The sequence below is a fragment of the Falco peregrinus genome, chromosome 18 (genome assembly GCF_023634155.1).
Source record: "Falco peregrinus isolate bFalPer1 chromosome 18, bFalPer1.pri, whole genome shotgun sequence".
Classification (NCBI taxonomy): Eukaryota; Metazoa; Chordata; class Aves; order Falconiformes; family Falconidae; genus Falco; species Falco peregrinus.
The window spans coordinates 4,292,205-4,318,893 of record NC_073738.1 but is presented as its reverse complement, the minus strand read 5'-3'; the positions used below and the strand labels follow the sequence as shown (position 1 = coordinate 4,318,893).

Sequence of the window (26,689 nt, the reverse complement as noted above, 5' to 3'; positions counted from 1 at the left end):
CCTTGCACACCCTCATCCACACGCGTGCACCGGGCGCGGAGAGGCGGGCCCGGGGGGACGGAGCCTCTGCTCAGTGGGCGGGACTTTGTCGCGTGGGGCGGAGCCTGCGCGCAGTGGGCGGGGCTTTGCTCTGGCGGATGGCGGGGGCGGAGCCTGTGCGCAGGGGGCGGGGATTTTCCTGGGGGCGGGGCCACCGGGCGCCGCGCGCTGACTCCGGCGGCCGCCGCTTCCGAGTAAACAGCGCGGGAGGGGCCGCCCCGCCATGGCCGGCCGCGGCGCCTTCCCGCTCAGCCCGCTGCCCCCCGCCGCCGCCCCGCCGCCCCCGGGGCCCGCGGCCGCCATCCTGCGGGGCCCCAGCCCGGCTCCCGCCGCCGCCGCCGCCTCCCCGGGCTACCGCCCCATGGGCCCGGCCGCCGCGCAGTACCAGGTGAGGCGGCCCTGGGGTGGGTGAGGGGTGGGCGCGGGGAGAGCCGAGACCCCTCGGGGCCGGGGCGGAGCAGCCCGCGGATGGGGGGCGCCGGGCCGGCGGTTAGGGCCTTCCCTGCAGCTCAGGGCCCGCGCCGGGCCTCCGGCATCCTCCCGCCGGCCCCCCCCGCCTGCAGGCCCGGGCCGCGTTATTGCCCCGCCAGCCGTAGTCGGGAGACCCCCGCGCTCCATCGGCCCGTGCTTCCCCTTCCGCCCTCTCAGGCCCCCGGTAGGAGCTGCGGTACCATCGCCGGGCGCGTCCCGTCGGCCGCAGCGGTGCCCGGTGGGCGCCCTGCCCCCGGTGGGCGCCCTGCCCCCGGTGGGCGCCCTGCCCCCGGTGGGCGCCCTGCCCCCGGTGGGCGCCCTGCCCCCGGTGGGCGCCCTGCCCCCGGTGGGCGCCCTGCCCCCGGTGGGCGCCCTGCCCCCGGTGGGCGCCCTGCCCCCGGTGGGCGCCCTGCCCCCGGTGGGCGCCCTGCCCCCGGTGGGCGCCCTGCCCCCGGTGGGCGCCCTGCCCCCGGTGGGATCCCTCCGGGCTGAGAAGCCTGTAGCGCTCCCGGGAGAAGCCCCACGTCCCGCTCCGGCTCCGCAGCCGTTTCCCGTAGCACGGACCAGCCTTGAGACCCGTTTATGTGCGTCTCCAGCCAAGGCGGACGGACCCTTCGGTGCCGCTAGTTCTTATCCCCAGGGAGAGGCCGAGGAGACGGTTTGGTGCTGGACGAGGAGAGCAGGCGCTTGCTGGTGTTGGGGGAAAGTAAATCCGCGCGGCAAGCAGCCCTCCAAAAGCAAAAGAAATTGCTCATTTTCCATCTCTTGCAAGAACTACGTTCTGCCATACACTCGGTTTTCCGCCTCCCCCTTGCACGCCCAGCTTGTCGGTTTGCTTTGGGGTGCATGGTGATTATTTTGGTTATTCAGTTTCTGGTGTAAATCAGTCTTCCAGGCAGGCTTGAAATGGAGGAGCCCAGTTGTGCAACACGTTCTCATCCGCCGCTAATCGCCTCCTCCAGAGCTGCTGCCTCATTTGCGTGAATTAAAACTTGAGAAATAAATCAAGCCGAGGGAATTCCAGCTCGCAAGCTTCATTAATACAAGATGAGGAAACAACTTGCCCCTGTAGCCTTAAAAACGCTGAAAACTGAGATGGCACAGCCAAGGCCGGTCTGAGCATGAATCAACGGTAAATTGACTCGGGCCGAGCGGGTGCTCGATCGTTTGTGCTGACCTTCCTTCCATGCGGCAGGTTGCAAAATCCAGCCGGGAAGCTGGAGCCTGACGGGAGCAGCCAGGAACCGTTCACTGCTGTGGATAAACAGGCCAGCATATGCTTGCTTTCCCCACCCCCTCCCCGTTGCTGGCCGGTAGCAGGTGCTGGGCGCACACGGTCAGCGTAGGGTGATGTATGCCGAGTGTGTGGCACCACCACGTCTGGCACTGGCGAGCCGGTGCGGGAGCTGGCTGGGTCGGTGGGACCAGTTGATCCCCGGGGCTGGCGGCGAGTGCCGTGCCTCGCGTCTGGCCGTGAGCTGCATCTGGCCGGCAGCTTGGTGGCAGGGCTGCCTGCATGTGGGAGGGGAGAGCGGGCATGATCCGGAGGGGCTGCCCTTTGTTTTGCAATCCCCAGGTTGGGGAAAGCAGCCCCTACCCTCCCAGTGCCATCCCTGTGGTACCCGGAGGACTTCTCTGCTGTTATGCCCTGGCTTAATGAAGAACTTCATTATTTGGGGACTAGGAGACACAGTGGGCCTCATCCACAGCAGCGAGTGCTTAGGGGTCTTTAATCACTGGATTATTAAACATATGCTCGTCCTTTTGACATACTTGCATGCCTGCTGGGTGTTTACGGGTAGCTCACACAGGGAATGGAAGCGAGTGACTCCCTTTCAGAGTTCCTTTTGGAACTCATCCGGGACCCTTTTGGGAGCTGATGTTTCCAGAGCAGCCAGGTGCTGGTGCTGAGCCTGGAGCAGGAAGGAGAGGGTTTCCCCCCCACCCCCAAGGAGGATCAGCTGAGCTGTCAGGCTACTTGGTGGTGGGTCTACGGGCAGAGCCCCTGTCCTGGTGGCTGGTGCCAAGGCCGACTCCCAGCCCTTAGCATCCAGGTTGTACTGGCTGGTGTAAATGCAGCAAGAAGGAGCCTTTCTGCTTACTCAGGTGCTAGTTTCGGTCTTAGGAGAGTTTTTTTCCCAAGCTGCCGGATTGACACTGTGGCAGGGAGCAGACTTGGCTCTGTGTAGTGGAGATGGGGCTGTACAAAGCAGTGCTCCAGCCTCAAAGTTACCCCATGCTGATGCTTCGCTGGTGCAGAGAGATGGTAAAAAGCAGCGCTTGTTAGGTGCCCTGTTAAAAGGGTTTCATGGGTGCTTGCTGGCGAGAAGGAGCCTGGTTTCTGTGGGACAGGAGGGCTGCTACAGACCGAGCAACTCCTAAACTGACCCTGCAGGCGACTGGAGCTCGGTGATGCCGTCCCTGGCAGGCGGCAGTGTGAAGGAGAGCGGAGTCACGCTTTGTGGAGGAACCTGTGCAGGCAGCTGGGATGGAGGAGCTGGAGAAAGCGGTTTGCTGGTATGGAGCCAGCTGAAAGATGGGGTGGCCTGGACATGTTGGAGAGGGTGTAGTGTGGCACGGGAGAGATTCATCCGATCTTCTTGGGAGCAGAGGAAAACAGGGTTTCTGCTCGTTGGGTGATTGGGAATGGCTTGAAAAATGGGCCTGGGGACAACAGCCAGGGCTGGAGCTGTACCAGAAAGCTGCATGGAAAGCTGTGATGCTGCTCAGGCTGGGTGACCCCACCCTTCCCAAGGGAGAGGGTTTCCAAGGCAGGTTTCATCACAGACTGAGCCTTGAGTTAATTCGAATGATGATACAAAGCAGATGAGCGCTGTCCTCTTGGAACAAGAGGGAGGAAGGCAACAATGGAGACCACGGCCCCCCCTTTGTTTCTCCTGAGGAAATGTGATGGTGAAATTCTATAGGTGGACAGCATCACCAGAACTGGCTGTTGAAGGCCCTCGCTCCATCTTCCTCCACAGGACCTTCTCGGGAGCTCTCAGAGCTGTTCCGTGGGCAGTTTAGCACTGCAGCAGCACCAAAGGCAGTGCTTTATGCCAGGTACCTCTTCTGCTCTTCCCATGTGTGCCTCCACGCTCTGTTAGCAGCTGCCGGGGTTTCTCTTTCAAGTGGGAACCCAGCACGTTTGTTCCTCGTTCCTGCTTGCGTTAATGCCCATGCTATGATTTGAATCCCTGTGACCTTTTCTTTCTCTGACCTGTAACATCTGCAGCTTCAGATGTGAGGCCGCAAACGGGCAGGTTTGTCTGGAGCCAGACATCTCCACTGGTGCTTGAAACGTTGCCAGCACGTGTCCTAAATTTGCTCGGCGTCTTTGTCTGTTGCTTTGCCCTTCTCCCTTTGATTTACTACTTCCTTGTCTCCAGTTTTTAGCTGAGAAGTGATCTGTCTCCTGGAGCTCCTCCTGTATCAAAATATGGCAGGTCTTCCAAGCGTGGCGAGCTGCGTTGGGGCAGTTTGGGGGCTTGCTGGGAGCAAGGTGCTGGGTGAGGGCTTGCAGCATGCAATGGCGTCTTGGGAACAACGCTACCTCCTGGATGAAGACGTCCACCAGCACAAACCCAGGCTCTATCTGGCACCCTCCCAAGATGGATTTGCTCACAGGAACGAACAAAGAGGGGGAAAGCATCCTTTTGGGGTGTGCTGGAGGGGGGCTCTATTGGTCCTGATCCGTGCGAAGCTCTGGGTTGAGCAGAGGCTTTAGGCAGCTGAGCTCGCTTTGGGACCAGCCTGGTGTGGAGTTCAAATCCTGTTTGAACAGGGTTTGCTTCTGCATCTGTCCTAATGGGAAGCGCTGCTGTCCGGGCATGCGGGGAGGAACTTGCAGGAAGAGTTTTTGTTGCCTGGCGTCTGTCCAGGGCTCTGCTCCCAAAGCCCTGGGCGAGGATGCATGTGGGCTCTCGCTCCCTGACTGTTAGTGTGTACAAAGTTGGATCACGCCTTTCTGAACGGAGCAAAATGGGATGTGCCTTGGGACGAGCCGTTCCCCCTTGTTGGGGAGATGCAGAGACGAACTGCGGCCTTGGAAGGAAGATGAAGAGATGCTCTCGAGCTGTTTTCTGCATTGCTGCTTTCCTTCAAGCTCGCTCTCCAGCCCAGCTTCGTGCAGGTCCATCCGGCAATTTATCGCTCCCCTTGTTTCTCCTTTCTGCTGCCAGCCTCTGGTTTCTGAGCGGCCCTTCCTCAAGAAGGGGCCTTTGGCAGGCGGGGAGGCTCCTGTCGATGCCAACGAAGGTCCAAAGGGAAGCCTTCCAGCCTGCCATCGGATTCAGCTGAAGCTGGCTCTCAGCAGAGCTCCCCCAACGCCAGTGGCCTGTGCATTGACCTGGGATGAACCGCTAAACCGCAGCCAGCCCCGATTCGTTCCTTCGGCTTTGGCAGGGAACAGAAACAAGCTGTGTTCTGTCCCGTTTCCAAATGGCTCTGCTCGCTTTCCGCAGGGAAGGCTGGATGAGGTCCAGCTTTTTCCTCGGAGCTGAGCTTGCAAGGTTTGCCCTTTGTCCGCCCCACTGGCAGGGGCGGTGGGGCAGGGAGGGGAGCGTGAGGCAGTGCCCGGAGGGGATGGGGTGGCAGCGCTGCTCTGGGCAAAGAGGAGAGGACAGAGGGACAAGGGGTGTTAGGCAGGAATGAGCAAAGGGAGGCCTCCTTGGTTTGAGCTGGGCTAATAACATTTCCTGAATTTAAGTCCTCTTGCATCCTGCTAATTTCCAGGGCTTCCGAACGGGGATGGAGGCAGGCTTCACCCCACTGGGGCTGTAACGCTGCTTTGTGGCTTGGCTGAAGCTCGGGGGCTGCACTGTGCTTGCGTGAGCTGTTGTAGGAGCTTGCAGCCCTCGGACGGGAGGCGAAGGGGCCGAGGCTCCCCCCGACAGGGATGCAGTCACTGGTTGAACACAAGGCAGAGTCTGGCCTTGCTTTGCCAAGAAGCTTCTCTTAGCAATTTGCAGTCCTGCAGGGTAAACTGAGAGGAAAAAAAATCCTTGTGGAGGATTCTGCCTTCCCATGTTTTTACTTGTGCAGGTCTCTAGTGTGCTGGAACTCTCTCCCCTGGCAGCTTAGCTGTGGCTGATGGCTCTCAGATGTTTGTGGAGGTGACATTAAAGTCTTAAGTATGACAGATTCCTTCATCCTTGCACTGAACCTCTCCCTGCCAACAGAATGGTCTCCTCTTCTTGCAACCAAGCAGCCTCTCGCCCTCTGAAAAGCAGATGGACACGTGGGAGACCTTGCACAAGGTGTTATCATCAATGTGGAACTGTCAAAGACTCTCAGCTAACTTCAGCCAGCCTCCAAATCTCTCATTTCAGGGATAAATCAGAAATGTGAGCCACGGATTTGCAGAGAGGGAAGCAGGAGAGGTCTTGGGGCATGGCAGTGGTGAGAGCTCCTCCTGTAGCCACTGTGTACTGGCAAATAGCATTTACTCAGTATCTGTGTTTTTTAATTTCGCAAAGGGTGTGGATCTTGGTGCTGCCTCTCCTAGCCTGCCATGAAGGATTTCTTGATAAACCCCAAGAAACCAGGTTCTTTCCTTGTGATTTTTGGCAGAAGAGGAGGTGCTGCTGGCTGCGGCTGGCTCTTGGCAACGCCAGTGCAGTCCTGCTTGTCACAAGGAGTTGCGCAAATGTGGCTGCTTAAAAGGAGAGAAACATCTGGGGGCTGTTAGGAGGAAGAAGCAGGCCCCTGCTTTGTAGCAGGGGCAGGTTAGCAAGCCCGGGCTCTGGAGGGGCTGCTTCAAAGGAAGGCTGAGCAAAGGTGGAGACACTATTTGGTCATGTAATGGGCTCAGCCCGCACCTCGCGTGTGTGTTTTTGGAATTTGCTTTGCCAAGAGGCTTCTCTTAGCAATTTGCAAACCTTGAGGGTAAACTGCAGGGAAAAGCAGTGTGCGGCGCTGCTCCTGTGGCCTGCTGCTCCTTGGCTTTCCAGCTGCAATACGCTCCTTGACGCAACGCTTGTATGTTTTTGGGATCTCCTGCTTGCAGAGACACCTGTGGCATTGGGCTCCGGCATGGGAGCAACACGAGCAGCTCAAACTCTTGGTTTTGTGTTTCTCAGCTTTTTGGGGAGGTGATGGGTGCGTTTTGGCCGCAGCTGCCATCAGACCAACTACCCTGTTGTGGCTCTGAGCCTGCCCCTAAAAGCTGCGGAGGACAGGCAAGTTGCGGCGGTGGTCTTGTGCTCCCAGCCCTCCTGCGCCCAGGGTTTGTGCTGAAATTAATGTAGATAAGGTCATCAGTTCATCATCCAAAGAACGTTTTATCAGTATGGTGATAGGCGCTTTAAATGTATATAAATAAATAGTGGGGTATGGAGGTGGCTTCATTAGTTCCCTTCCATGGCACGGCCACGTGCCCCAGCAGGGCGATGGGAGGGGAGCGGTGGGGGATGTCCTGGCACGTTGGGAGCCTGCGGCAGGGGAGAAATGTTGTTCTGCCGGCTTGGTGGCTCTCCCAGCCTTGCATCTTGGCAGCGGGGAGCTTCGGGATCAAAGGATCCTGGGAGGCTGTTGCTGGGGCCGCTGGTGAAGCCAGCTGGAGCACGTAGGGCTGGGCAGCGCGTTGTGGGGTGCTGTGACCGATTGTCAAGGGCCCTGGAGGGGTGCAGACCTAGCGGCGCCTGCGAGCCACCAGTGTGGGTGCTGGCTTGCCAAACTGCTCAGCTCTAAGGCATGCAGAGGGGCTGTGGGTGCTGTGCTGGGTCGGGACCCCTTGCAGGAGGGGTTGGGTGTTGCATCGTGGCTTCTAAATGCCCTTTCTGGGTCCCTGGAGGGGGAAGGAGGGGAGCTGGCGTGCTGGCAGGGGGTGAGCTCTTGCCTCCGTCCCGTGCACCCAGGAGCCCAGCTGCCAGCCTCGTGACCGGTGCCGTTAGGAAGTGGGATTGCTCCGCTCCCCTGCTCTGTGTCTGCTGGCACTGCTGCTTTCTGGAGAGGAACCCACACCCCAGCCCCTGATGTCCCCATGGTGAAGGCTTTGCAGGGAATGACCCTCGTGACGGGGCCTCGTGATGCTCCAGGTCTGATGCTTCCTGCTGCACGGTGGTGGCTCAGGGCCACGCATGGCTTCGGCTCCGTGCCGGCTGGCAGGTTGGCCTTCCCCTGCCGTCAGTGGCTTCTGCTAATCCCGGTTCTGCTTTCCCGTTGCTCTTCCTGCAGCGATGAAGGCTGCAGCTCATGATGTCCTTCCTTCCTCCCTGCCCTGTCCCTTGCCCACGCCTCAGAGCAGGGTTCAGCCTCAGAAATCTCTCCCGGGGAAGAAGCAAGAGGGCAAATGGCATCCGCTGGCCCCAGCGAAGGTCAGGGCCCCTTGCAGGGTGGTGTTTAATGCACAGTCTTCCTCTCCTCTCTTCCCTATTAGCGCCCCGGGATGCCGCCCGGCAGTCGGATGCCCATGGCAGGGCTGCAGGTGGGACCACCAGGAGCCCCCCCCTATGGAGCAGCCTCCCCGATGAGACCTGGCCTGCCGCAGTCGATGATGGACCCCTTCAGGAAGCGCCTGCTGACCCCCCAGGCACAGCCACCGCTGGCCACCCAGAGGAGAGGGTAAGGGGCCGGGACAGAGACCCCAGCAGGCTGGAGGCGGGTGGTTTGACCCCCGGCATCCCAGTTGCACTTTGCTGCAGAAACCCGCAGCTCCCTGCCCTGCTGCAGAGGGGGGAGCTGCCTGCAGCGGGGCACAGCCGGCACGGCTCACATGCAGACTGCCTCTGGCTGGCACCGCTTGTGGTGGGAAACCTGCCAGGGCTCAGGGTCGGGATGTTTTGTGATAGTGGGGTGGGGATGGGGGCAGAGAACACCCAGCTTGCAGCTTCCTCGCACTCTGATCTCTGTGCCAGTAACCAACAAGCCTCGCTGCATGTGTTTGTGCTTTGCCAGAGGCCCCAGCACTGGCTCCTCAGGTTCTTTCCCCTCCTCATGGGGGTTTGTGCTGGCTCTGGCCAGCGTGGAAACAGGAGACAGGGGTGGCAGGTTGTAGAGACGCTCCCTGGAGCTGTGGTCTCAGTAGGACTGTTTGCTGGGGCTGGTCTCATCGAGCTGTGGGGCTCTGCCAGCAGCTCCTCACTTGTTTATGACACTGCTAATCCCTTTGCTCCATTTCTGTTTTTCCTGAGGGCTTCTTGATTACTGGAGGCTGTTTCTCAGGGCAGGATCCCCTGGTCCTAATGGATACTCGGGTCCTGTTCCCTGTCCTGGCTGTACAACAGGGCTGAAGGGCGACAGCTCACTTAGGTCCATGATCCCTCCGCAGGGCACCACAACCCCGACACAGCATCTGTGCATCCCTTTGGTGCTCTGGAGCAAGCTGGGGATTAAGGGCGAGGGGCAGCTCGCCACCAAGCAAGGACGTCAGCAGCCAGATAAGGCTGCGGCTCTGTTCCGGGCGGCTGGCTGTGTGGGATCAGCCATGCTCGGCTGGCTGAGCATCCTTGCTCCCAGCTGGCTGTGGATCAAGGGATTGGGAACAGCCAGCTGCTAATGGGGTGGCCAAACCCTGCTGGGCAGGAGGCATTTAATGTGGCAAGAAGAGCTCAGAGAAGCGCTCTGACCCTCCACTGAGCTAGGGCTGACCTCCTGACGTCCTCCCGTGTGAGCAGCCGTGGGGCAGCCAGCACACCTTGGGCACCTCGTGATGGCAGCAGGAACGCCCGTGTTTGCTGCCCTGCTGCTTCACCGGCTGCCAAAGAAAAGGGACTTCCCTTTGCCTGCTGGACTCTGCCCCATCTCTTAACTCACATGTGCAGCAGAATGGGAGAGTGTTTCCCTGCGTATCCAGGCACTGAGCATGAACTTAGTGGGTTATTGGGCTGGGCTCAGGCTGATGGGGCAGCTGCGGTGTGTGGGATGGGAGGAGGGCCCAGGGCCCTGTGGTCTGACAGTGTTACAAGCTTAGAGCTAAAACGGCTCTGAGCAAGGCTGCAGCCGTTCTAGTTCACCCTCAGTTCTAGAGGCCACTCTGCTTCCTCTCCCCGCAATGATTTTGGCCCCACTGTAGCAAGGCTGATTTGTTTTAAGCGAGTTCCTGGAACTGGGCTTTGGTTTGTAGCACTGGGAGAATGTGACAGCCATTTCCAGAGAGGAAACTCAAGAACGCTGTCCTGCAGACGGGAGCACACCTGCTGCCGCAGCTTTGCAGAAGCTTCTTCCTTCTCCTTGCTCCTGCCCTGCAGCACCTTCAGGAAGTGGCAGCAGTGAAGCAAACTGAACCCAGGGACCGGATTTCCTTCCCTGGTCATAGGCTCTAGAAGTCCAGCACCTTCCCCCTGGAGTCCTCTTGGCTTGCCCACAGGGATGTATTCTCTTACTCCTTTGCTTTCCACCACTGACCCAAGGTCCTGTGGTCTAGGTGCTCCTACAGCCTTTCTTTGCTCCCCTCCTCCAAGTCCAAAGTCCCTGTCACAGGGAGCAGCCCCAAAGGGGACCTACTCCCCCGGACCTGTTCGGTGCAGCAGGAGCCTCGATACCTGCCTCAGACCGAGCCATCCACATGGCACACAGCTGGCGCTGCCGCTGTGCCTCCTCTCTCTGGAACCTGGCCCTGGTTGTGACCTGGAGGGGCCAAAGAGCTGCCAGGCTCCTGCTGTACCAGCAGGACTCGGCAGTATTCCCCGAGACCCGCAGCTGCCCAAGCACGCAGCAGCCTCCCACTGGGCTGGCAGCAGGATGTCCTGCGAGAGTTGCAGGGTTATTTATTTTTTTTGTTTTACCTGTCTCGGTGCTTTTTGCAGGGTGAAAAGGAGGAAGATGGCTGACAAGGTCCTGCCACAGAGGGTGAGTGCCACCTCGGTGCGTGGGGAAGGAGCTGAGCTGCTGGAGGGAGGTGGTGCAGCTGGGGTGGTGAGGTCCCCACAAGGACAACAATCTCGCTGAGCCACCTCCTGCCCTCTGGGCATTTCTGCTCAGTCGCAGACCAACCTGGAAGATTTCTGTCTCTTCCTCCGAGGTGTCAGGAGAGTTTGGAGTGTGTATAAGTTGGACAAGCAAGGATTTTGAGCAAGCAAGGAGCATCAGTGGCTTAGGCTGGAGACCCCAGAAGCACCCTAAGCCTCTCCTGGGGGGGGTCCCTCTTAACAATCCAGGGTTACATTATCTGTCTGTGACACCAGGCAGACTACTGGGCACAGTGAGAGGCTCCACACTGAGGTCTGCAGCAGAGCGACTTGGGGAGGAGAGGTTTGCAGGGTGGTAGTTTAAATTTAAATCATTTCAAATGAGAAACTGGTGCTGTTGTGCTGGGCTTGTCATTTGGCGACTCCTTGGCATCTCAATCTAGCGCTGGTGGTGGCGTGGGGGACACAGCCCCAGCCCAGCCCGTAAGGCACTGGTATTTTCTGTTTGACAGATCCGGGAACTGGTCCCAGAATCCCAGGCCTACATGGACCTCCTCGCCTTTGAGCGCAAGCTGGACCAAACCATCGCTCGGAAGAGAATGGAGATTCAGGAGGCCATTAAGAAACCACTGACGGTGCGTGGCAGCCCTGGCTGGCTGCGGGGTGGGCTGTGAGGGGCATGCTGGCATTCAGCCTCTTGCCTCTAAGCATTCCCCGCCCTGTTTTTTTATTCCACAGCAAAAGCGGAAGCTGAGAATTTACATCTCCAACACTTTCACCCCAGCCAAAGAAGAAGGGGAGGGTGGTGAGCGTGTGGCCTCCTGGGAGCTGCGCGTGGAGGGCAAACTGCTGGAGGATGTAAGGATACAGGCAGGGATGAACCAGCTGTGGTGCGCTGTGCTGGGAGCTTGGCTGGGCTGGATAAGGCCCCTCTGCAAACTGGGTGCTGGCGGTGGTGTTTGGGCTGGGGCCCTCCGTGGCAGTGTCAGGTGAAGTCTCTGCCACGCTCTTTTGCAGCCGAGCAAGCAGAAGAGGAAGTTCTCCTCCTTTTTCAAGAGCCTCGTCATTGAGCTGGACAAAGAGCTGTACGGGCCAGACAACCATCTGGTGGAGGTGAGGCAGGAGGTTCCTGGCTGTTCCGGGGGCACCTGGGCAGGGTGGGCAGAGGTGCTACCCCAGCAGGCAGTGGGGAGGTGGTGCTGCTGCTTATCCTGTGGGTGCTCAGCTCCGGACTGAGCAAGGTGCTTCTGGGTGCAAGGGAGCAGTGCCTGGTCCTCCTTGGGGGACCATGCTGCCTGCCGTGCTTTCCAGGCTTACTCTGGTGTGACGGCTCCCGGCAGCAATTAACTTCACCCCCTCGTGCCTGCAAGTACGCAGCCAGAGCTGAGGTGCGGGGCTGCAGCGAGGACGTGGCTCTGAGGGGCAGCCCAGGCAGCCCTGGCTCCCGCAGATTTGCAAAAGCACCGCAGCGTTGGGCCTCGATGCTGCAGAAAGGCTCATCTGTGCCCCCAGCACCAGCTGGGACGAAGGGTCTGTCCTGCTGCCTAGCTGGAAGGTCCTCAGGGACATTAAGCACTGCCTGTGAGTGGGATCGGGGTGGTTTTTGGGTCTTCCTGCCGGGAGCGGGCTTTTCCTGCCCAGGAAACGCTTGTTTCTGAGGCGGTGCCTGCTGTGGCAGGGATGAATCCCCTTCCCCTACACAGGGTGGTTTGTGAACAGCTCTGGTGTGTATCCCCTGCGGTGGCCAGGGCAGGATTGATCCCACATTGACTCCCGGAGCTGCCTGAGCCCTTGACATCAAGAGCTGAGGGCTGTAACTCTCCCAGCCCATCCAAACTCCCATCTGCCTCCGGGCTGGAGCACGCCAAGCTGTAGCTGTTGGACTGGGTGGGCTCTCGGCTGAAGCCCACGGGGGTCAGACTCCCAGGAACTGTGGGGGTGGGATCCAGCCTGGCTGCCTCGGCTAGACCCCTGCACAGAGCCCGAGCACGGCTCCGCTCCGCTCCTGGCTGCGGACACAAGTGTCTGCTAGTGGGTGGCTTGTCATGGTCTTGGAGTTGACCAGCGTCCCCTTGGTCTCTTTGTAGTGGCACCGGCTGCCCACAACCCAGGAGACCGATGGCTTCCAAGTGAAGCGTCCCGGCGACGTCAATGTGAAATGCACTCTGCTGCTCATGCTGGATCACCAGGTAAGGGTCCTGGGGCTGTGCGGGTGCTGGCCTTCTGCTGCTGCCCTTCCAGCGTGGCTCACGCACGGGGCAGGCCAAGGAGGGGCAAATGGGCCTGGGCTGGGCCTTGTATGGGGCTGTGGGACTAGAAGGGAAGACAGAGAGCTCCAGGCACGGACCCTGCAGCAACCCAAGCCATGTGGGGCACCACGCTTGGAGTAAGGGCCCTTCCAAGTGCCAACCAGATCCTCTTTGTCCTGTGTGTCCCTGCAGCCACCACAGTACAAACTGGACCCTCGCCTGGCCCGCCTGCTCGGGGTGCACACCCAGACCCGCGCCAGCATCATGCAGGCGCTCTGGCTCTACATCAAGCACAACAAGCTGCAGGACAGTCACGAGAAGGAGTACATCAACTGCAACCGCTACTTCCGCCAGGTCAGCCCTTGCCCCTTGGCACCAGCACACTTTGCTGGGAGGAGAGCACCCTTCCCTCGCCCAGTAAGGCCAGAAAAAGAATATTTGGGGGCTTGCCATGGACACCCCAGGTTGCCTAGTCTCGATTTGTGCCCCTTCCCCAGGCTCTAGCTTGCATCCATCACCTTGCCATCCATAAACCAGGCTGGGTGATTCCCCCCGGCTCCTGCCTGGCCCTTTCTGTGGCAGGTGGAAGGAGGCTCTGCCATGGACAGCAAATGTTCTGCTTTACCCCTCCAGATCTTTAACTGTGTCCGCATGCGCTTCTCTGAGATCCCCATGAAGCTGGCGGGGCTCCTGCAGCACCCAGACCCCATCATCATCAACCACACCATCAGGTAGGGGTGGAGAGCGCACTGGTGTGCCCTGCAGGGTGGAGGGGCAGGGCAGTACCTGCGGGGGCTAGCGGGGGTCTCCAGCCCAAAGCAGCAGTGAGCACAAGTCACTTGAGAGGGGAAGAATCTGCCAAACAAATTTAGGGGCTTCCTGGGGCAGTTGTGGGGTGCCTGTCTTGCTGTTGGGGGCATCGATCCACCCCTGCAGCAGGGTGGAGGCTGAGGAGGTGCCCCCCTGCCCCTTAACACCCTGTTTCCTCCCAGCGTGGACCCCAATGACCAGAAGAAGACTGCCTGCTATGACATCGATGTGGAGGTGGATGATCCCTTGAAAGCTCAGATGAGCAACTTCCTGGCTTCCACCACCAACCAGCAGGAGATCGCCTCCCTGGATGCCAAGGTGCAGGGACCACCACGAGGGGGGCAGCCAGACCCTGTTCTGGGTTTGGGACAGGGCATGTGACACCCCTTGTCATCTCTAGATTCATGAGACCATCGAATCCATCAACCAGCTGAAGACACAGCGCGATTTCATGCTGAGCTTCAGCAACAACCCCCAGGATTTCATCCAGGAATGGATCAAATCCCAGAGGAGGGACCTGAAGGTAAAAAGCCTGGGGCTGGGCAGAGTGAGGGGCTGAGGGGGGAGGGTCCTGCCCTGGCACTCACCCTGTGTTTCGCTCAGATCATAACGGATGTGATCGGGAACCCCGAGGAGGAGCGGCGAGCCGAGTTCTACCAGCAGCCCTGGGCGCAGGAGGCTGTGGGCAGACACATCTTTGCCAAGGTGGGCTCCGTGCCACGCCGATGGGGTGCTGCAGTGGGTCGAGTCAGCAGTGGGGGGGGGTCCCTGGGACAGCCCCTCCCTGCCTGACTGCCCTTGCGTGTCCTCTAGGTCCAGCAGCGTCGGCAGGAACTGGAACAAGTGCTCGGGATCCGCCTCACCTAAGGGGCTGGTGGGGGCTCGGGAGCTCCTTCTCCTCTCCCTGCTGCCTGAGCCTGACGGTACTTCTTACTGGAATCAAACACAGCACTTGCACAAGCCCTACGTGCCTGGAGGGACTCGGAGCCACTCGCACCCCTGGGCTCCCCTCGGCCGGGAAGCTCTGGCCACAGGCAGAGCACAGTGGAGGGGTCCCCCGGTCCCCCCCCACCCCTCAACTCCTGCTGCAGCCCTTCTGCTGCATTAACACATCCTGCTTTTGCATCGTGCTGTTCGCCTCCTTCCCCTTAGCACTAAATGCAGCCCTCCTGCCGGTGCTGCCTGCCCTGCCAGCCCTCCCTGAGCCCAGCCGCTGTGAAGGCAGGCCCGGCCCTGCCCCTCTTCAACCAAAGTTTTGTCATTCCAAATGCCAGCCCCTCCCCCCTCCCTGCTGGTGCCCGATGTTTTGCACTATTTTTGTGAACAGGTTTTATAAAAAAAAAAAAAAAAGCGTTTTGTACAGTGGGTTTGTATTTGATTAATATATTGAGTTCCTTTTACTGCACTCATTGCCTCAATCTATGCAGTGGTTCGTGGTGATCTCAGAGGGCTGGCTCGGGCCAAGCTGTTCTTTTTATACATAACCAAGTTTTTTAGCATTAAGTTTTTGACAATCAGTTGATTACTTCACCCTCCCCCTGCTGTTTTACATAATTAGCAATGTCTCGTGAGCGATAAGAGGTCTTGGGGGGGGGGGGGGGCAGAGGGGGTAGCTCTGGCCCCAGGAGCCTGGGGGCAGCAGGTCACCAGGGCTCTGAGCGTGCAGCACAGAGAGAACTGGATATACTGGGGAGGGAGGGGATCACAGGGCTGAGGGGACGGTGCCACCACCCACCGGACCCACTGAAGTGCCTTAACCCCACTGGCCTCTGCCCCCAGGCTCCACGTGGCCTGAGCAGCTCTGCCTCCTCAGGGAGGTCGAAGGCAGAGGGGATGGGGGCGTTTACATATTCCCAGGGTGTATGGCTCAGGGGTGCCTGCTCTGCCTCTTGTGTAACCATTTTTTGTCTATTTTGGATATTTTCTAATAAAACCAATTAGCAGCAGCTCTGTGTGTGTGCTGGAGTCCTGCAGCCCCCCCTACCCTGCCCCAAATCAGTGCAACGGCATGGCCATAGCAGCACTTTTATTAGAGACAACGCAGCCCGCGCAGCAGCTGCGGCCTCACCGTTACTTCCACAGCTTCTTGATAGACATGTTCTTCTCGCTGTCCTTCTGCATCACCTGGGGGGGAGGAAGAGGAGACTGTTTCCAGCATGCAGGCCCCCCATTTGGGTGCCAAAAACCCTCAAAACCACCCCCAAGACCAGGGGAAGGGAAGCTCTAGCCAGGACAGGTCTTCATCACCTCCCCAGCCTCTCCCATGTCACTCAGGTGGGGCCAACCCCCTTAACGGTGTCCCCAGAGCTGATGCCCTCCAAGCTTTGCAGCTCCTGGCAGATGCTGCCCAGGACAGTTTGTGCCCCAACACAGAGCTGTCGGTGGAAGAACCCACTGGCAACCCCCCCCCCTTTGCCTCCCCCACAGCACTTACCTTCGCAACAGCCATTTCAAAGTCTTCTTGTGTGACGTGCACCCGCCTCTCCCTCAGCGCGTACATGCCAGCTTCTGTGCACACCCCCTGTGAGGGACAGGGACATTAGCACCCGCTGCTCCCCCCTCTGCCAGCCCTGGTGCCACCATGGTGGCCCCTGCTCACCTTTACTTCTGCGCCCGACGCCCCTGGCATCAGCTCTGCAATTTTCCGTAGATTGATGCCTCGCGTCAGGTTCATTTTCCGGGAGTGGATCTTGAGGATGTCCAGGCGGGCCTGGAGGAGAGCAACAGCAAAGTGAGGGTTGGAGCTGCAGGAATCATGCCCAGACAGGGCTGGGGACAACACAGTCCCCAAAGTAAGAGCTGGGGCCACTGTGGGACACCCCACCTACCTCCTCATTGGGAGGGGGGAACTCGATCTTCCTGTCAATGCGGCCAGGGCGCAGCAGAGCCGAGTCCAGGATGTCGATGCGGTTTGTGGCCATGATCACCTGCACAGGAACAACAGCTCTCACTGCTCTGGGCACCCCACTGCCACCACAGAGTCATCAGGCCACTGCCCTCTCCCCAGGCAGGGATGCCACCCTCCTAACCTTGATATTCTTGGTGGCCTCAAAGCCATCAAGCTGGTTGAGGAGCTCCAGCATTGTGCGCTGCACCTCGCTGTCCCCGCCAGAGCCCCCCTCCAGGCGGGAGGAGCCGATAGAGTCGATCTCGTCCATGAAGATGATGGAGGGCGCATGTTCCCGGGCCATCACAAACAGCTCCCGCACCATGCGGGCACCTGCCAAGGGAGCAGAGAGGGCTGAGCCCTGGCACCGCACACAGCTCAGCGCTCCGCACTCCCAGCTGCCCTGGACACCACGCAAGAGGCCAGTCCCGAGGCCACGCAGCACCGCGAACCCTCGCTGGGGCTCCGGCACAAGCAGCCACCTCCCCCCAGCTCCCTTTTACCTTCACCAATGAACTTCTGCACCAGCTCGGAGCCCGAGACGCGGATGAATGTGCAGTCCGTGTGGTGGGCCACAGCCCTGGCCAGCAAGGTCTTGCCTGTGCCAGGGGGTCCGTAGAGCAGCACGCCCTGGAACAGCCACGTGGACACCTCAGCACCCCTGTCCCTGCCTGCACAAGCAGTCACAGCCCAACAGAAAACATGGGGACGCTCCCAGGGGTGACACAGGCAGCATCGCAGTGGTACCACGGAACCCCAAACTGCACACCCACTGCAGACACACAGCAGCAGCACTTGCCTTTGGCTGGGCGATCCCCAGCGCCTCGAAGAGCTCAGGGTGCTTGACTGGCAGCTCGATCACTTCCTTGATCTCCTTTATCTGCTTGTCCAAACCCCCAATCATCTCATAAGTGGAATCTGGAACCTTCTCCACCATCATGAGGGACACAAGAGGGTCCACTTTGTTGGGCAGGATCTTGTGCAGCGTGTAGCTGTCATTGCGCAGGGCCACACGGCAGTTTGGGGTCACCTGTGGCGAGAGCAGAAGGAGCTCAGCAGCCCTGCAGCAGCGAAGGGGGCAGGCAGCTCCAGGCTGCCCCCAGGGAGCAGCCACCTCTCCTCCCACAGCCCCAAGACACTCACATCGTTGATGTCGATGTTCTTGTCCACATCCACCACAAACTTCCCCTCCGGGTGCACCTGAAAAGGTGGCAGTTGCCACCACGACAGTTATTTGTCTGAGAAGTCCCATTGCATGCCCAATATCCACACCAGCTGCTCGGAGCAGAAGGAGCCAGAGAGCTCAGCCACCGCCAAACATGCTGCGGCCCCTCCTGTCCATCAGAAGTCCTAAAGCTGTTGCCTCCCACCAGCCTCAGGCCCAGGAGAGCTGCCCCAATATGTTCCTCTGGAGAAAGAGCTCTCACTTCACATCTTTTAGTTGTTACGTCCCTCCAGGGCTCACGCTCACATTCACTCCCAGCCCATGGGGTCAAACAGGTCTGTCGGATCCCACCATGCTCACCCCTGCTCTGCCCCAGCCCCGGTTGCCCACAGGACAGCTCAGCCTTGTACCTTGACAAGGACTTTCTTCTTGTCCATGGCTCTCACCACTTCTCCCACGTAGGAGCCCTGCTCCTGCAGCAGCTGCAGCTCCTCCCGCAGCAGGCGCACTGCAGACAGGAAGATGTCAGCACCAGCCACAGGCACCCCCCTGACCCCCTGCCCACAACAAAAAGGCAGCACATGCCACAGTGGCTGGCAACTGGATCAGGAGCCACCAGACCAGCCCCAGAGCCCCAGGTGAGAAAGATGAGAGCAGCTGAGCTGTACCCTTAGCATTCAACTCATTTCTCTGTGCTTGTAGGCGCCGCAGATTCTGGCTCTTCTCGTTCACGATGAGCTGTTGAAAGAAAAGCTTTGCTGAGTCCTCAGCATCCCATATAGCACCCACAGTAACGCAGAATGGGATCCAGCACAATGGCCTTTGTCTTGGGACAGGGACTTGGAAGGGGGCCAGCCCCTTCCAGCAGGACACAGCCAGCCAAAGCCCACTGGCAAGGGCTGGGCAACACCTCAAGCACACGCAGCAGCGCTGGCAGCTCATAGGACCAAGCCTCATCTCATACATCCCCACCACCCAAAAGCTAGGTCCCACTTGTTGAATCCATTCTGGAGCAGCGCCTCCTCCTTGAGCCTCAGAACAGGGCGCCCAGAGCACAGAGAAGGCTGCAGGTGCTCTGGAGGCAAGCACAAGTATAGGGACATGGCCACACAATCCCGGCCGCAACCACAGCAATGCTGTTCTGGGGCAGGCCAGCTGGCCGTCTCCTGGACAGCCAGCACCAGCTCACCTGCAGCTCTTCAATCTTGGACAGGTAGTACTGCCGGAGCCCTGTGCCACCCTTCCCATCATCCATCTCCATCTGCGAGAAAGCAGAGCTCAGCAGCACCAGCCTTAGCCCCAAGAGCCGCCCATTCCACCCGGGCCGATGAAAACAACCCCTACCCCCAGCCAGCCTCCGTACAGCCCCTCTGCTCCCCATCTCCCCCCTCCAACCTACCCGGGTCGGGTCCTGGGTCCCTAATTTCCTTCCCACCCACCTGGGCCGGTGCCCAAGAGCAGCCCCCGTTTCCCCGCGAGTCTCATCACCCCCCATCCACACACCCTGTGTCCCCCCACCCCCTCCCGCAGCCCCGCACCGCACCCCCCAAAGCCCGCCCCAGGCCCCGCTCGGCCCCCGCCCTCTCAGGAAGCCTGAGGCGAGACCCGCCGAGTCACGGTGCCACCAGGCCTCGGCCGGCCCCGGGCCCAGCAGCGCCCCGCGGCAGCACGGCGCGCCCCGAGCACCCCGCGACCAGCGGCCGCACCCCGCTCCAGCCCGACCGCACCTGCTCGGGCCCGTCCACCGCCATCTTCTCCGCCGGCATCGGGACCCCGGCGGCGCTCCTGCCGGCACTAAAGATGGCCACCGCCCTCCTTCCGCCCCCTGCGCGCCGGGCTGATGACGTCACTTCCTCTCCGCGCCGCCACACGGGCGCCGCATGGCCTCGTTAGCGCGCATGCGCAGTGGCGGCGCCGGCGGGCGGGAAACCCATGCGCAGTGATGGCTCGCTCCGGTCGCGGCCTTGCCGCCATCTTCATACGGTCAAAGGAGGATGTCTCCGTGTGGCGAAGTGCCGGAGGCACAAAGACAGGTCGCAGGTGTGCCTCCGAGGGGACGCGTTGTCGTTATTGCTACCGTTATCGTTATCGTTCCTCTTTTTCCCTCCCGCGCCCGCCCGCCCGCCTGGTCGCGGTGTCGGGGGCGCGTCACTCCCAAGATGGCGGCGGGAGCGGAAGCGGAAGTCGGGCGGCCCGCGCGGGGTGCGCCGGGACGGCGGCGAGGGCACGCGGCGGCGGCGGGGGAGGTGGGGAAGGGGTCGGGACCCGGCTTGGGAGGCTGTGGGGGCACACAGCGGGGCTGGGGTGCGCCGGGGGGGGGGGGGGGCACCAGGGTGCGGGTAGTCCTCGGGGGGGCACGGAGGCTGGGGTAGGCTTTGGGGGGACATGGGGGCTGGAGTAGGCTGGGCACCGGTGTGCATATAGGCCTCGGGGAGCCACGGGGGCGGGCGTAGGCCTCGGAGGAGATACGGGGGAGCACTGAGGCAACGCTAGTGTTCACCTGGGGCGGTCACAGGGGGACACCGGCCCATCCCTCTCCTCTGCCCTGGGCTTACCACATCTGTTTCTCTCTCCCAGGTCCGTGCTGGTGGCTGACAGCAGGTCCTGACCCTGCGGAGGGCCTCACCCGGCACCACCATGGGCAAGAAAAGCAAACTGGGCAAGAGCCGGAGGGACAAGTTCTACCACTTGGCCAAGGAGACGGGTGAGGGGCCTGCCCGCTCGCTGAGAGGCACGAGGACTGCAGCCTGGTAAACTATAACACCAGCAGTCCCTAACCCACGGCCCTTGCTCCCACAGGCTTTCGCTCTCGCTCCTCCTTCAAGCTTCTCCAGCTCAATAGGAAGTTCCAGTTCCTGCAGAAGGCCCGAGCACTGCTGGACCTGTGTGCAGCCCCCGGCGGGTGGTGAGTGGTGTCAGGGTCTCAGGTCACAGCCCAGCCCTGCAGGTACCCAGGGGCACTGTAACAAAGCACCTTGTGTGGTTTTTGTTGTTGTGTCTCTGTCTTTGATGCCAAAGCTGATCCTAAACCCTTGGCAGCGCAGTTCAAGGCTGGGGGCTCTCCTGGCATCCTGCTGTAGCTTTGCTCCTCTCTGTTCTTTTTAGGCTGCAGGTGGCTTCTAAATTCATGCCAGTTTCCAGCTTGATCATTGGTGAGTGATGAGGCCTGGCAGGAGTGGACTGGGGTTAGGGACCTCCACTGCAGGCCCAAAGAAAGGAGATCCTGGACTGGGGGTCCTGGTAGGAGTAGAGGGTGGGTGGGAAAGTCATATGGGATAGGCTGGAGCCCAGTTTTGAGGGACTGTGATGTTCATATCTCTTCCTTACACCAGGGGTGGACTTGGTGCCCATCAAGCCCATTCCCAACGTGGTGACACTGCAGGAGGACATCACTACTGAGAAGTGTCGCCAGGTACAAACCTCCCCTCTCTGCCTTGAGTGTCACATCCCAATCATGGTCTCAGCAGATCCATCTGTGATGGGAGTGGGCGGGTGTTTGCTACGGGGTAGGATGGAGGCAGGGGGCTGAGCTGACGTGTACACGGGGTGCTGCCTGTTGGTTCTTGCAGAGGGGTTAGTGGGACAAATGCATGTCCCCATCCTTCAGGCCCTGCGTAAGGAGCTGCAGACATGGAAGGTGGATGTGGTGCTGAACGATGGAGCACCCAATGTAGGAGCCAGCTGGGTGCATGACGCCTACTCCCAAGGTGAGCCATGCCCGGGGCTGGTGTGTGGCCTGGCATGGTCTGGGGGGGTACGAGGGCATGTCTCATACCCCAGCAGGGCAGGGTGGCAGTGGTGTGTGCTGTGGGGCAGGGAGCTGGGCGGTGGGGACAGTTGACAACTGCTGACTGTTTTTCTCCCGTGCTCCAGCCAACCTGACCCTCATGGCCCTGCGTCTGGCCTGTGAATTCCTCTGCAAGGGCGGCTGGTTCATCACCAAGGTTTTTCGTTCCCGGGACTACCAACCACTCCTCTGGATCTTCCAGCAGTTCTTCCAAAAGGTCCAGGCCACCAAGCCCCAAGCCTCCCGCAACGAGTCCGCTGAGATCTTTGTGGTGTGCCAGGGTGAGCAGCCAGGGGGACCTGCAGCCACTGGAATGGGACTGGGAAATACCGGCTGATAACTCTGATTTCTCCATCCCAGGTTATCAGGCTCCAGACAAAATTGACAGCAAATTTTTTGATCCAAAATACGCTTTCAAGGATGTGGAGGTTCAGACTAAGTCTGTTAGTGAGCTGGTCAGCAAAAAGAAACCAAAGGTATGAACAAGGTCAAATACACAAATGGGACTGGAGCCAAGGAGATTGTAATAAGCAAAATTGCTCAGGAAAATGGAAGATCTGGGGATGCAAAGTGGTGGAAGAGCCAGTTAGAAGGCAGTACAGTAATGGGGAAACAATGACACAAGTTTTGAGGCTCAGGGTGGATCAGCAAAAGCCTCCCTACAATGGTTTACCACTGGGCTTGCATCTCTGCGAGGTACTTTTAGGACATAGGACAGTAAAGGCCATGTCAGGTGGCTTCAGCTGGGCAGGGAGCTGACACAGACCTCTATTGTCATTTCTTGGAGTCCGAGGTGGTACTGGGAGATGCCATGGAGCTGGCAGGTTGGGGCTGGTAACTTGCCCATGTCCCTAAGTCATGTAGGCACATCTAGGTGGACGTTGCACCAGGATATAAGTTACATGACATCATTCATCCTTTAGGGATGGTTGAAGCTGGTCGTATGTGCTTTCCTATCGCTGATACAGCTCCTTTCTCCTGTAGGCAGAAGGCTACGCAGATGGCGACATGACCCTCTACCACCGCTTCACCCTGATGGACTTCCTCAAGGCTCCCAACCCCGTGGACTTCCTCTCCAAGGCCAACGAGGTGAATGCCTGAAGCGAGGGGGGGGGCTTGGTGCCCCTGAGGTGTCCCCAGGAGCACAGAGCAATGAAAAGAGGGAGCTGGGTGCCCCAGCAATGGCCCCGTTTCTGTTCTTGTGGAGGCGGGGCAGGACAGGAGCTGTGGCTCAGGCATAACAGCCCTTTCCCTCTGCTCTTTCCAGATCACGCTGGGGGACGGTGAGCTGGAGAACCACAGCTCTACCACAGAGGAGCTGCGTCAGTGCTGCAAGGACATCCGGGTGCTGGGACGCAAAGAGCTCAGGTACTGGGGGAAACTGGGACAGGGCGTTATGCTGGGCCCAGTGGGTGTCTCATAACGGTCTGCCTTCCTGCACAGAGCCCTGCTGAACTGGAGGACAAAATTGCGGCGTTTTTTGGCGAAAAAGCTGAAAGAGCAGGCAAAGGAGCTGGACATCAAGTAGGAACACCAGGGCTGCCCCAGAGCACCAATGTGGTGGGATGGGCCTGCCACCAGGAGAGACGGTCTGAGCTCCTTCCTTTTGGCAGCCTGAGTTCTGGAGAGGAGGAGGAAGGCAAAGAGGAGGAGAAGAAGGAGAAGAAGACATTGCCAAGAGCTACAGCTGATGAGGTGGTGAAAGAGGAAGAGGAGGAGGTGGAGCTGGCGTTGGCGGAGATGAAGGCCAAGGAGCTGGCAGAGTTAAAGAGGTAAAAAAAGTCTCATGTGAAGAGAGATGGGGAAGCAGCAGGGCACAGGGGGGCTCCAGCAATGTGGACAGAGGGTACTAGTGTCAGAAGCTGTCCCTGTGTTGGCAGTGGGTGTGGTTTGTGGGTCTGGGGTCCTCAGGGTCGCCTGCTCCTCCAAGCAGGTGAAGCATCTATTCCAAGCTGGCGTGGGCCTCCTTTGTCCCTGGATAGGGGACCGCTCACAGAGGGATGACAGGGTGGCAGAGGCTGGGCCACTGGGATGTGTCTGTGTGGGGAGGGAGGCAATGTAGCCTCATTCCTTTGCCTCCTTCTCTAGAAAGAAGAAGAAGATCCTGAAGGAACAGCGGAAGCAGCGTGAGCGTGTAGAGCTGAAGATGGACCTCCCTGGTGTCTCCATCGCTGATGATGGTGACACCAGCATGTTCTCTCTCCAGACTATCCACAGGACGCCGGTGCGTGGGACAGGGGGAGGCCAGGCTCCCAGAGTCGTCAGGACTGGGACAGTGGTGGCCACATGGCTGACAGATGTAGCTTGTGACTCGTCTTACTTGCCTTGCAGCTGCTGAATGAGGTGACCCGGGGGGATATGGCATCAGCAGATGCTCTCTTGGAGATAGGACCTGCGGACGATGACATTTATATCTCGGATCACGAAGGAGAGGATGATGTGTCCCTGGCCAGTGATCTGGACCCAGAGGAGCTGCTTGAGATAGAGGCCCGTCAGCGCCGGCTGGAGCAGGAAAGGCGAGAGCAAGGTGCAAAGAGGTGAGAGCTGGGAGAGGCCTTCCTGGGACAGAGCCTTCCCTTGGAGCAGCTCCAGAGCCCAGCAGTGGGTACACCCCGTCCTGGCTGGGGGGCACTGATCCTGCAGCTGTTTGTCACAGGGTGAAGTTTAAACAGAAGGAAGAGGAGGAGGAAGGTGCGGAAGAGGAGAATCCCCTGCTGGTGCCCCTGGAAGAGAAGTCAGTGCTGGAGGAACGGCAGACCAGCCTGTGGTTTGGGAAGGTGAGTCCCGCTGGGCCGAAGTGACAGGGTAGCCACAGCCCTAGCAGCTCCCCGGGTCTGCCCTGTGTCCCCTGACCCACTGCTCCCCATCCCCAGGATGCGTTTGCCGGCATCGAGGATGATGCGGATGAAGATCTGGAGCTGGGGCAGTCGCAGATGCTGGCTGAGAGACAGCGTGAGTCTCGGAGAGGTTAGTGGGGGCTGCATCACTGCGGGGGGCACAGAGGGACAGCCCCAAGGCCCAGTCTTGAGCACGGGAACAAACCATGACGGGATTGCTGCTCTAAGCAGGACAGGAGATCGACAGAGGTTGTTTCCAGCCTGTAGCATTACATAGTTAACGCGATGGCATTTGTGTGGTGTGGATGTGCTGGTTCTCCAGAGGGACGATCTGCAGTGGGGTCTGCGTCAACCGTTTCTCACCCGGTGATTCCTCTTCCCCAGACAAAGCAACAAGGGAAGGGCAGAAGAAGAAGACGACAGTACCACAGGAAGAAGTTCCAGCTGAGCCCCAGCCTGCTGCAGGTGCAGGACCTGATGTTGGTAAAGTGCAGGATGAGCAGAGCAGCGATGATGACAGCAGCAGCGATGAGGAGAGGTGAGGGCTGAGGTAGGGGTGGCCTGGCTGTTCTCCCCCAGCTCCGCAGTCCTGGAGAGCTGGGATGCGAGGACCCCAGCCCTAACCACTCTCCATAGGCCACTGACACCGGTGCGGAGGAAGCAGGGCCGTGTCGAGCCGTGTGGCTTCGAGGTGGTGCCCATTGAGAACCCAGGTGAGGTGGCGGTGCTGTCTGGACCCATGTGAGTCCCTCTTTAGGGACAGGAGGCAGGGACAGACTCTGCTTATGTGGGCTGGCAGGGCCGATTACAGGTAGATAATGTGTCTGTATGCTGCAGTGAAGAGAGCCCGTGTGCTGGACGCAGAGGGCCTGGCGCTCGGCTCTGTCATCGCCACCTCCAAAAAGGCCAGGAGGGACCTGATCGATGACTCCTTCAACAGGTACTTGCAACTGTGGGTGCTGGAGGCGGAGCAGTGTTCGGTCTCCCAACGGGAGACAGGTCATAGGGGTGGCAGATGTGTTGGTGTGGGGACTCCGTGTCCCGCTCACAACTCACCCAAGTGTCGTCCCCCCGCCCCCCCCAGGTATTCCTTCAATGAGGATGAGGGAGAGCTGCCAGAGTGGTTCACAGAGGAGGAGAAGCAGCACCGGCGCAAGCAGATACCCGTAGACCGGCAGACGGTTGAGGCGTATCGGCAGCGCTGGCGTGAAATCAATGCCCGCCCCATCAAGAAAGTGGCAGAGGCCAAGGCCCGCAAGAAGCGGCGGGTGAGTGGGGTGTGGACCTGAACAGGAGCTCTGTTCCCCCTCCCAGCTACTCCGTCCCTCTTCTCATCCCGCTTGTCCCTCACCCTTGTCCCCAGATGCTGAAGAAGATGGAGCGGATGAAGAAGAAAGCAGAGGCCGTGGTGAGCACGGTGGATATCTCAGAGCGGGAGAAGGTGGCCCAGCTGCGGCGGTGAGTGCTGAAGCTGAGATCCAGATCCTTCATGTTGTGCTGGGCGGGTTCACGATGCCTTGTCCCTGCAGCCGCAGCACAGGGACAGCTCCTGTGCGTAACCTGGCAGGGCTGGCGGAGGCTGGGCTGGATCTGGGTGTAGGCTGAGGGGTGGCAGAGCAGGCAGGGGAGCCCCAACTTGGTGGGGCCCAATATTGGCTTTTGGCTACATCCCAAAACCACGTGCTGGAGCTGGGCTGGGGCGCTGGAGTCTCTGTTTCACCTTTTGCCGTTCTCCCACAGCATCTACAAGAAGGCTGGGCTGGCCAAGGAGAAGCGGCAGGTCACCTACTTGGTGGCTAAGAAAGGTGTAGGACCCCGGGTGCGCCGTCCTCCTGGCGTCAAGGGCCAGTTCAAGGTCGTCGACAGCCGCCTGAAGAAGGACGTGAGGGCACAGAAGCGCAAAGAGCAGAAGAAAAAACGCCATAAGTGATGTGGGACCGCCTCCATCCTCAGCAAGGGACTTGGCTTGGGGCAGGGCTGGCTCCTGTCTTCCCACTGCAGCCTCGGGAGCGGCCAGCTTGCCCAGCCATTCTTGCCCCATTGTGGGGACAGGGCTGTGACCTGACCACACGTTCCTGTTAGTCCGTGCCTTCATGTGACATTGCCTCCTGTCCTCCGGTGGGTCAAGGAGGGTTTATATCTGGCCACATCTCCAGGTCTCGCTGTTGCTGGCTCTGCTGGGAGACTCTGGGCCCTGTGGAGATGGCTCAAGCATCCACACCAGCCCTCGCTGTCTCCAGAGAGGTTGTGGCTCAGGGGTATGGCTCCCTGGGCCATATTTGTCACCGAGGGCACAGGACAACCGGTGCCAGCAGCATTAAACCCTGGTCTGAGGCTGCAGCAGGATGTGTCCTGCGTCTTGGCGAGGTGAGGGCCCTGCACTGTGCGCTGCCCCGTCCCTCATACACCAAGAGGGGACCGTCGGGTGGGTGAGTTCTGCCTCGGGGGAACCCACCTGGGTTTGTCTGGCAAAGAAGCTGAGCAGCGACTGACTCACCTGGCAGCCAGCCGGCCTGACCGACACAGTCCGCAGCAGCCCCCCATCCCAGCCCCCCGCCCCAGTCCCCCTCCCCCTCTGGGTACCATGAGTTTAGGA

General features: G+C 59.9%; 3 protein-coding genes across 5 annotated transcripts; 2 read left to right on the top strand and 1 right to left on the bottom strand.

The window, feature by feature from the left end:
• Positions 1 to 193: 193 nt before the first annotated feature.
• On the top strand, positions 194 to 15,363 carry SMARCD2 (SWI/SNF related, matrix associated, actin dependent regulator of chromatin, subfamily d, member 2). The gene is made up of 13 exons (XM_055789725.1): positions 194 to 427; positions 7,889 to 8,073; positions 10,257 to 10,299; positions 10,871 to 10,993; positions 11,097 to 11,216; positions 11,376 to 11,471; positions 12,446 to 12,547; positions 12,800 to 12,961; positions 13,241 to 13,338; positions 13,600 to 13,735; positions 13,818 to 13,940; positions 14,021 to 14,122; positions 14,231 to 15,363. Exons 1-13 carry the CDS (start codon positions 263 to 265, stop codon positions 14,282 to 14,284), a joined length of 1,509 nt encoding a protein of 502 aa, XP_055645700.1. The 5' UTR covers positions 194 to 262; the 3' UTR covers positions 14,285 to 15,363.
• A 63-nt stretch (positions 15,364 to 15,426) lies between these two features.
• PSMC5 (proteasome 26S subunit, ATPase 5) lies at positions 15,427 to 19,349 on the bottom strand. Of its 2 annotated transcripts, XM_055820443.1 has the most exons (12): positions 19,197 to 19,349; positions 18,659 to 18,730; positions 18,138 to 18,207; positions 17,880 to 17,977; positions 17,448 to 17,504; positions 17,104 to 17,334; positions 16,808 to 16,934; positions 16,447 to 16,637; positions 16,246 to 16,344; positions 16,017 to 16,127; positions 15,852 to 15,938; positions 15,427 to 15,541 (listed from the first exon to the last, which is right to left on the bottom strand). In XM_055820443.1, the coding sequence occupies exons 1-12, from the start codon at positions 19,233 to 19,235 to the stop codon at positions 15,488 to 15,490; spliced, it is 1,236 nt and encodes a 411-aa protein (XP_055676418.1). In that variant the 5' UTR covers positions 19,236 to 19,349; the 3' UTR covers positions 15,427 to 15,487.
• A 57-nt stretch (positions 19,350 to 19,406) lies between these two features.
• Positions 19,407 to 26,433, top strand: FTSJ3 (FtsJ RNA 2'-O-methyltransferase 3). 2 transcript variants are annotated; one of them, XM_013300316.3, is made up of 22 exons: positions 19,407 to 19,509; positions 20,047 to 20,173; positions 20,269 to 20,374; positions 20,575 to 20,621; positions 20,802 to 20,881; positions 21,077 to 21,176; positions 21,343 to 21,537; positions 21,617 to 21,732; positions 22,241 to 22,345; positions 22,524 to 22,624; positions 22,700 to 22,780; positions 22,870 to 23,028; positions 23,345 to 23,480; positions 23,588 to 23,793; positions 23,913 to 24,033; positions 24,130 to 24,223; positions 24,478 to 24,631; positions 24,730 to 24,806; positions 24,931 to 25,033; positions 25,178 to 25,361; positions 25,457 to 25,551; positions 25,834 to 26,433. In XM_013300316.3, the coding sequence occupies exons 2-22, from the start codon at positions 20,107 to 20,109 to the stop codon at positions 26,021 to 26,023; spliced, it is 2,517 nt and encodes an 838-aa protein (XP_013155770.2). In that variant the 5' UTR covers positions 19,407 to 19,509; positions 20,047 to 20,106; the 3' UTR covers positions 26,024 to 26,433. The 2 variants fall into 2 exon arrangements, with proteins under 2 accessions (XP_013155770.2, XP_055645685.1); XM_055789710.1 differs by lacking the exon at positions 19,407 to 19,509 and adding an exon at positions 19,663 to 19,715.
• The last annotated feature ends 256 nt before the right edge of the window (positions 26,434 to 26,689 follow it).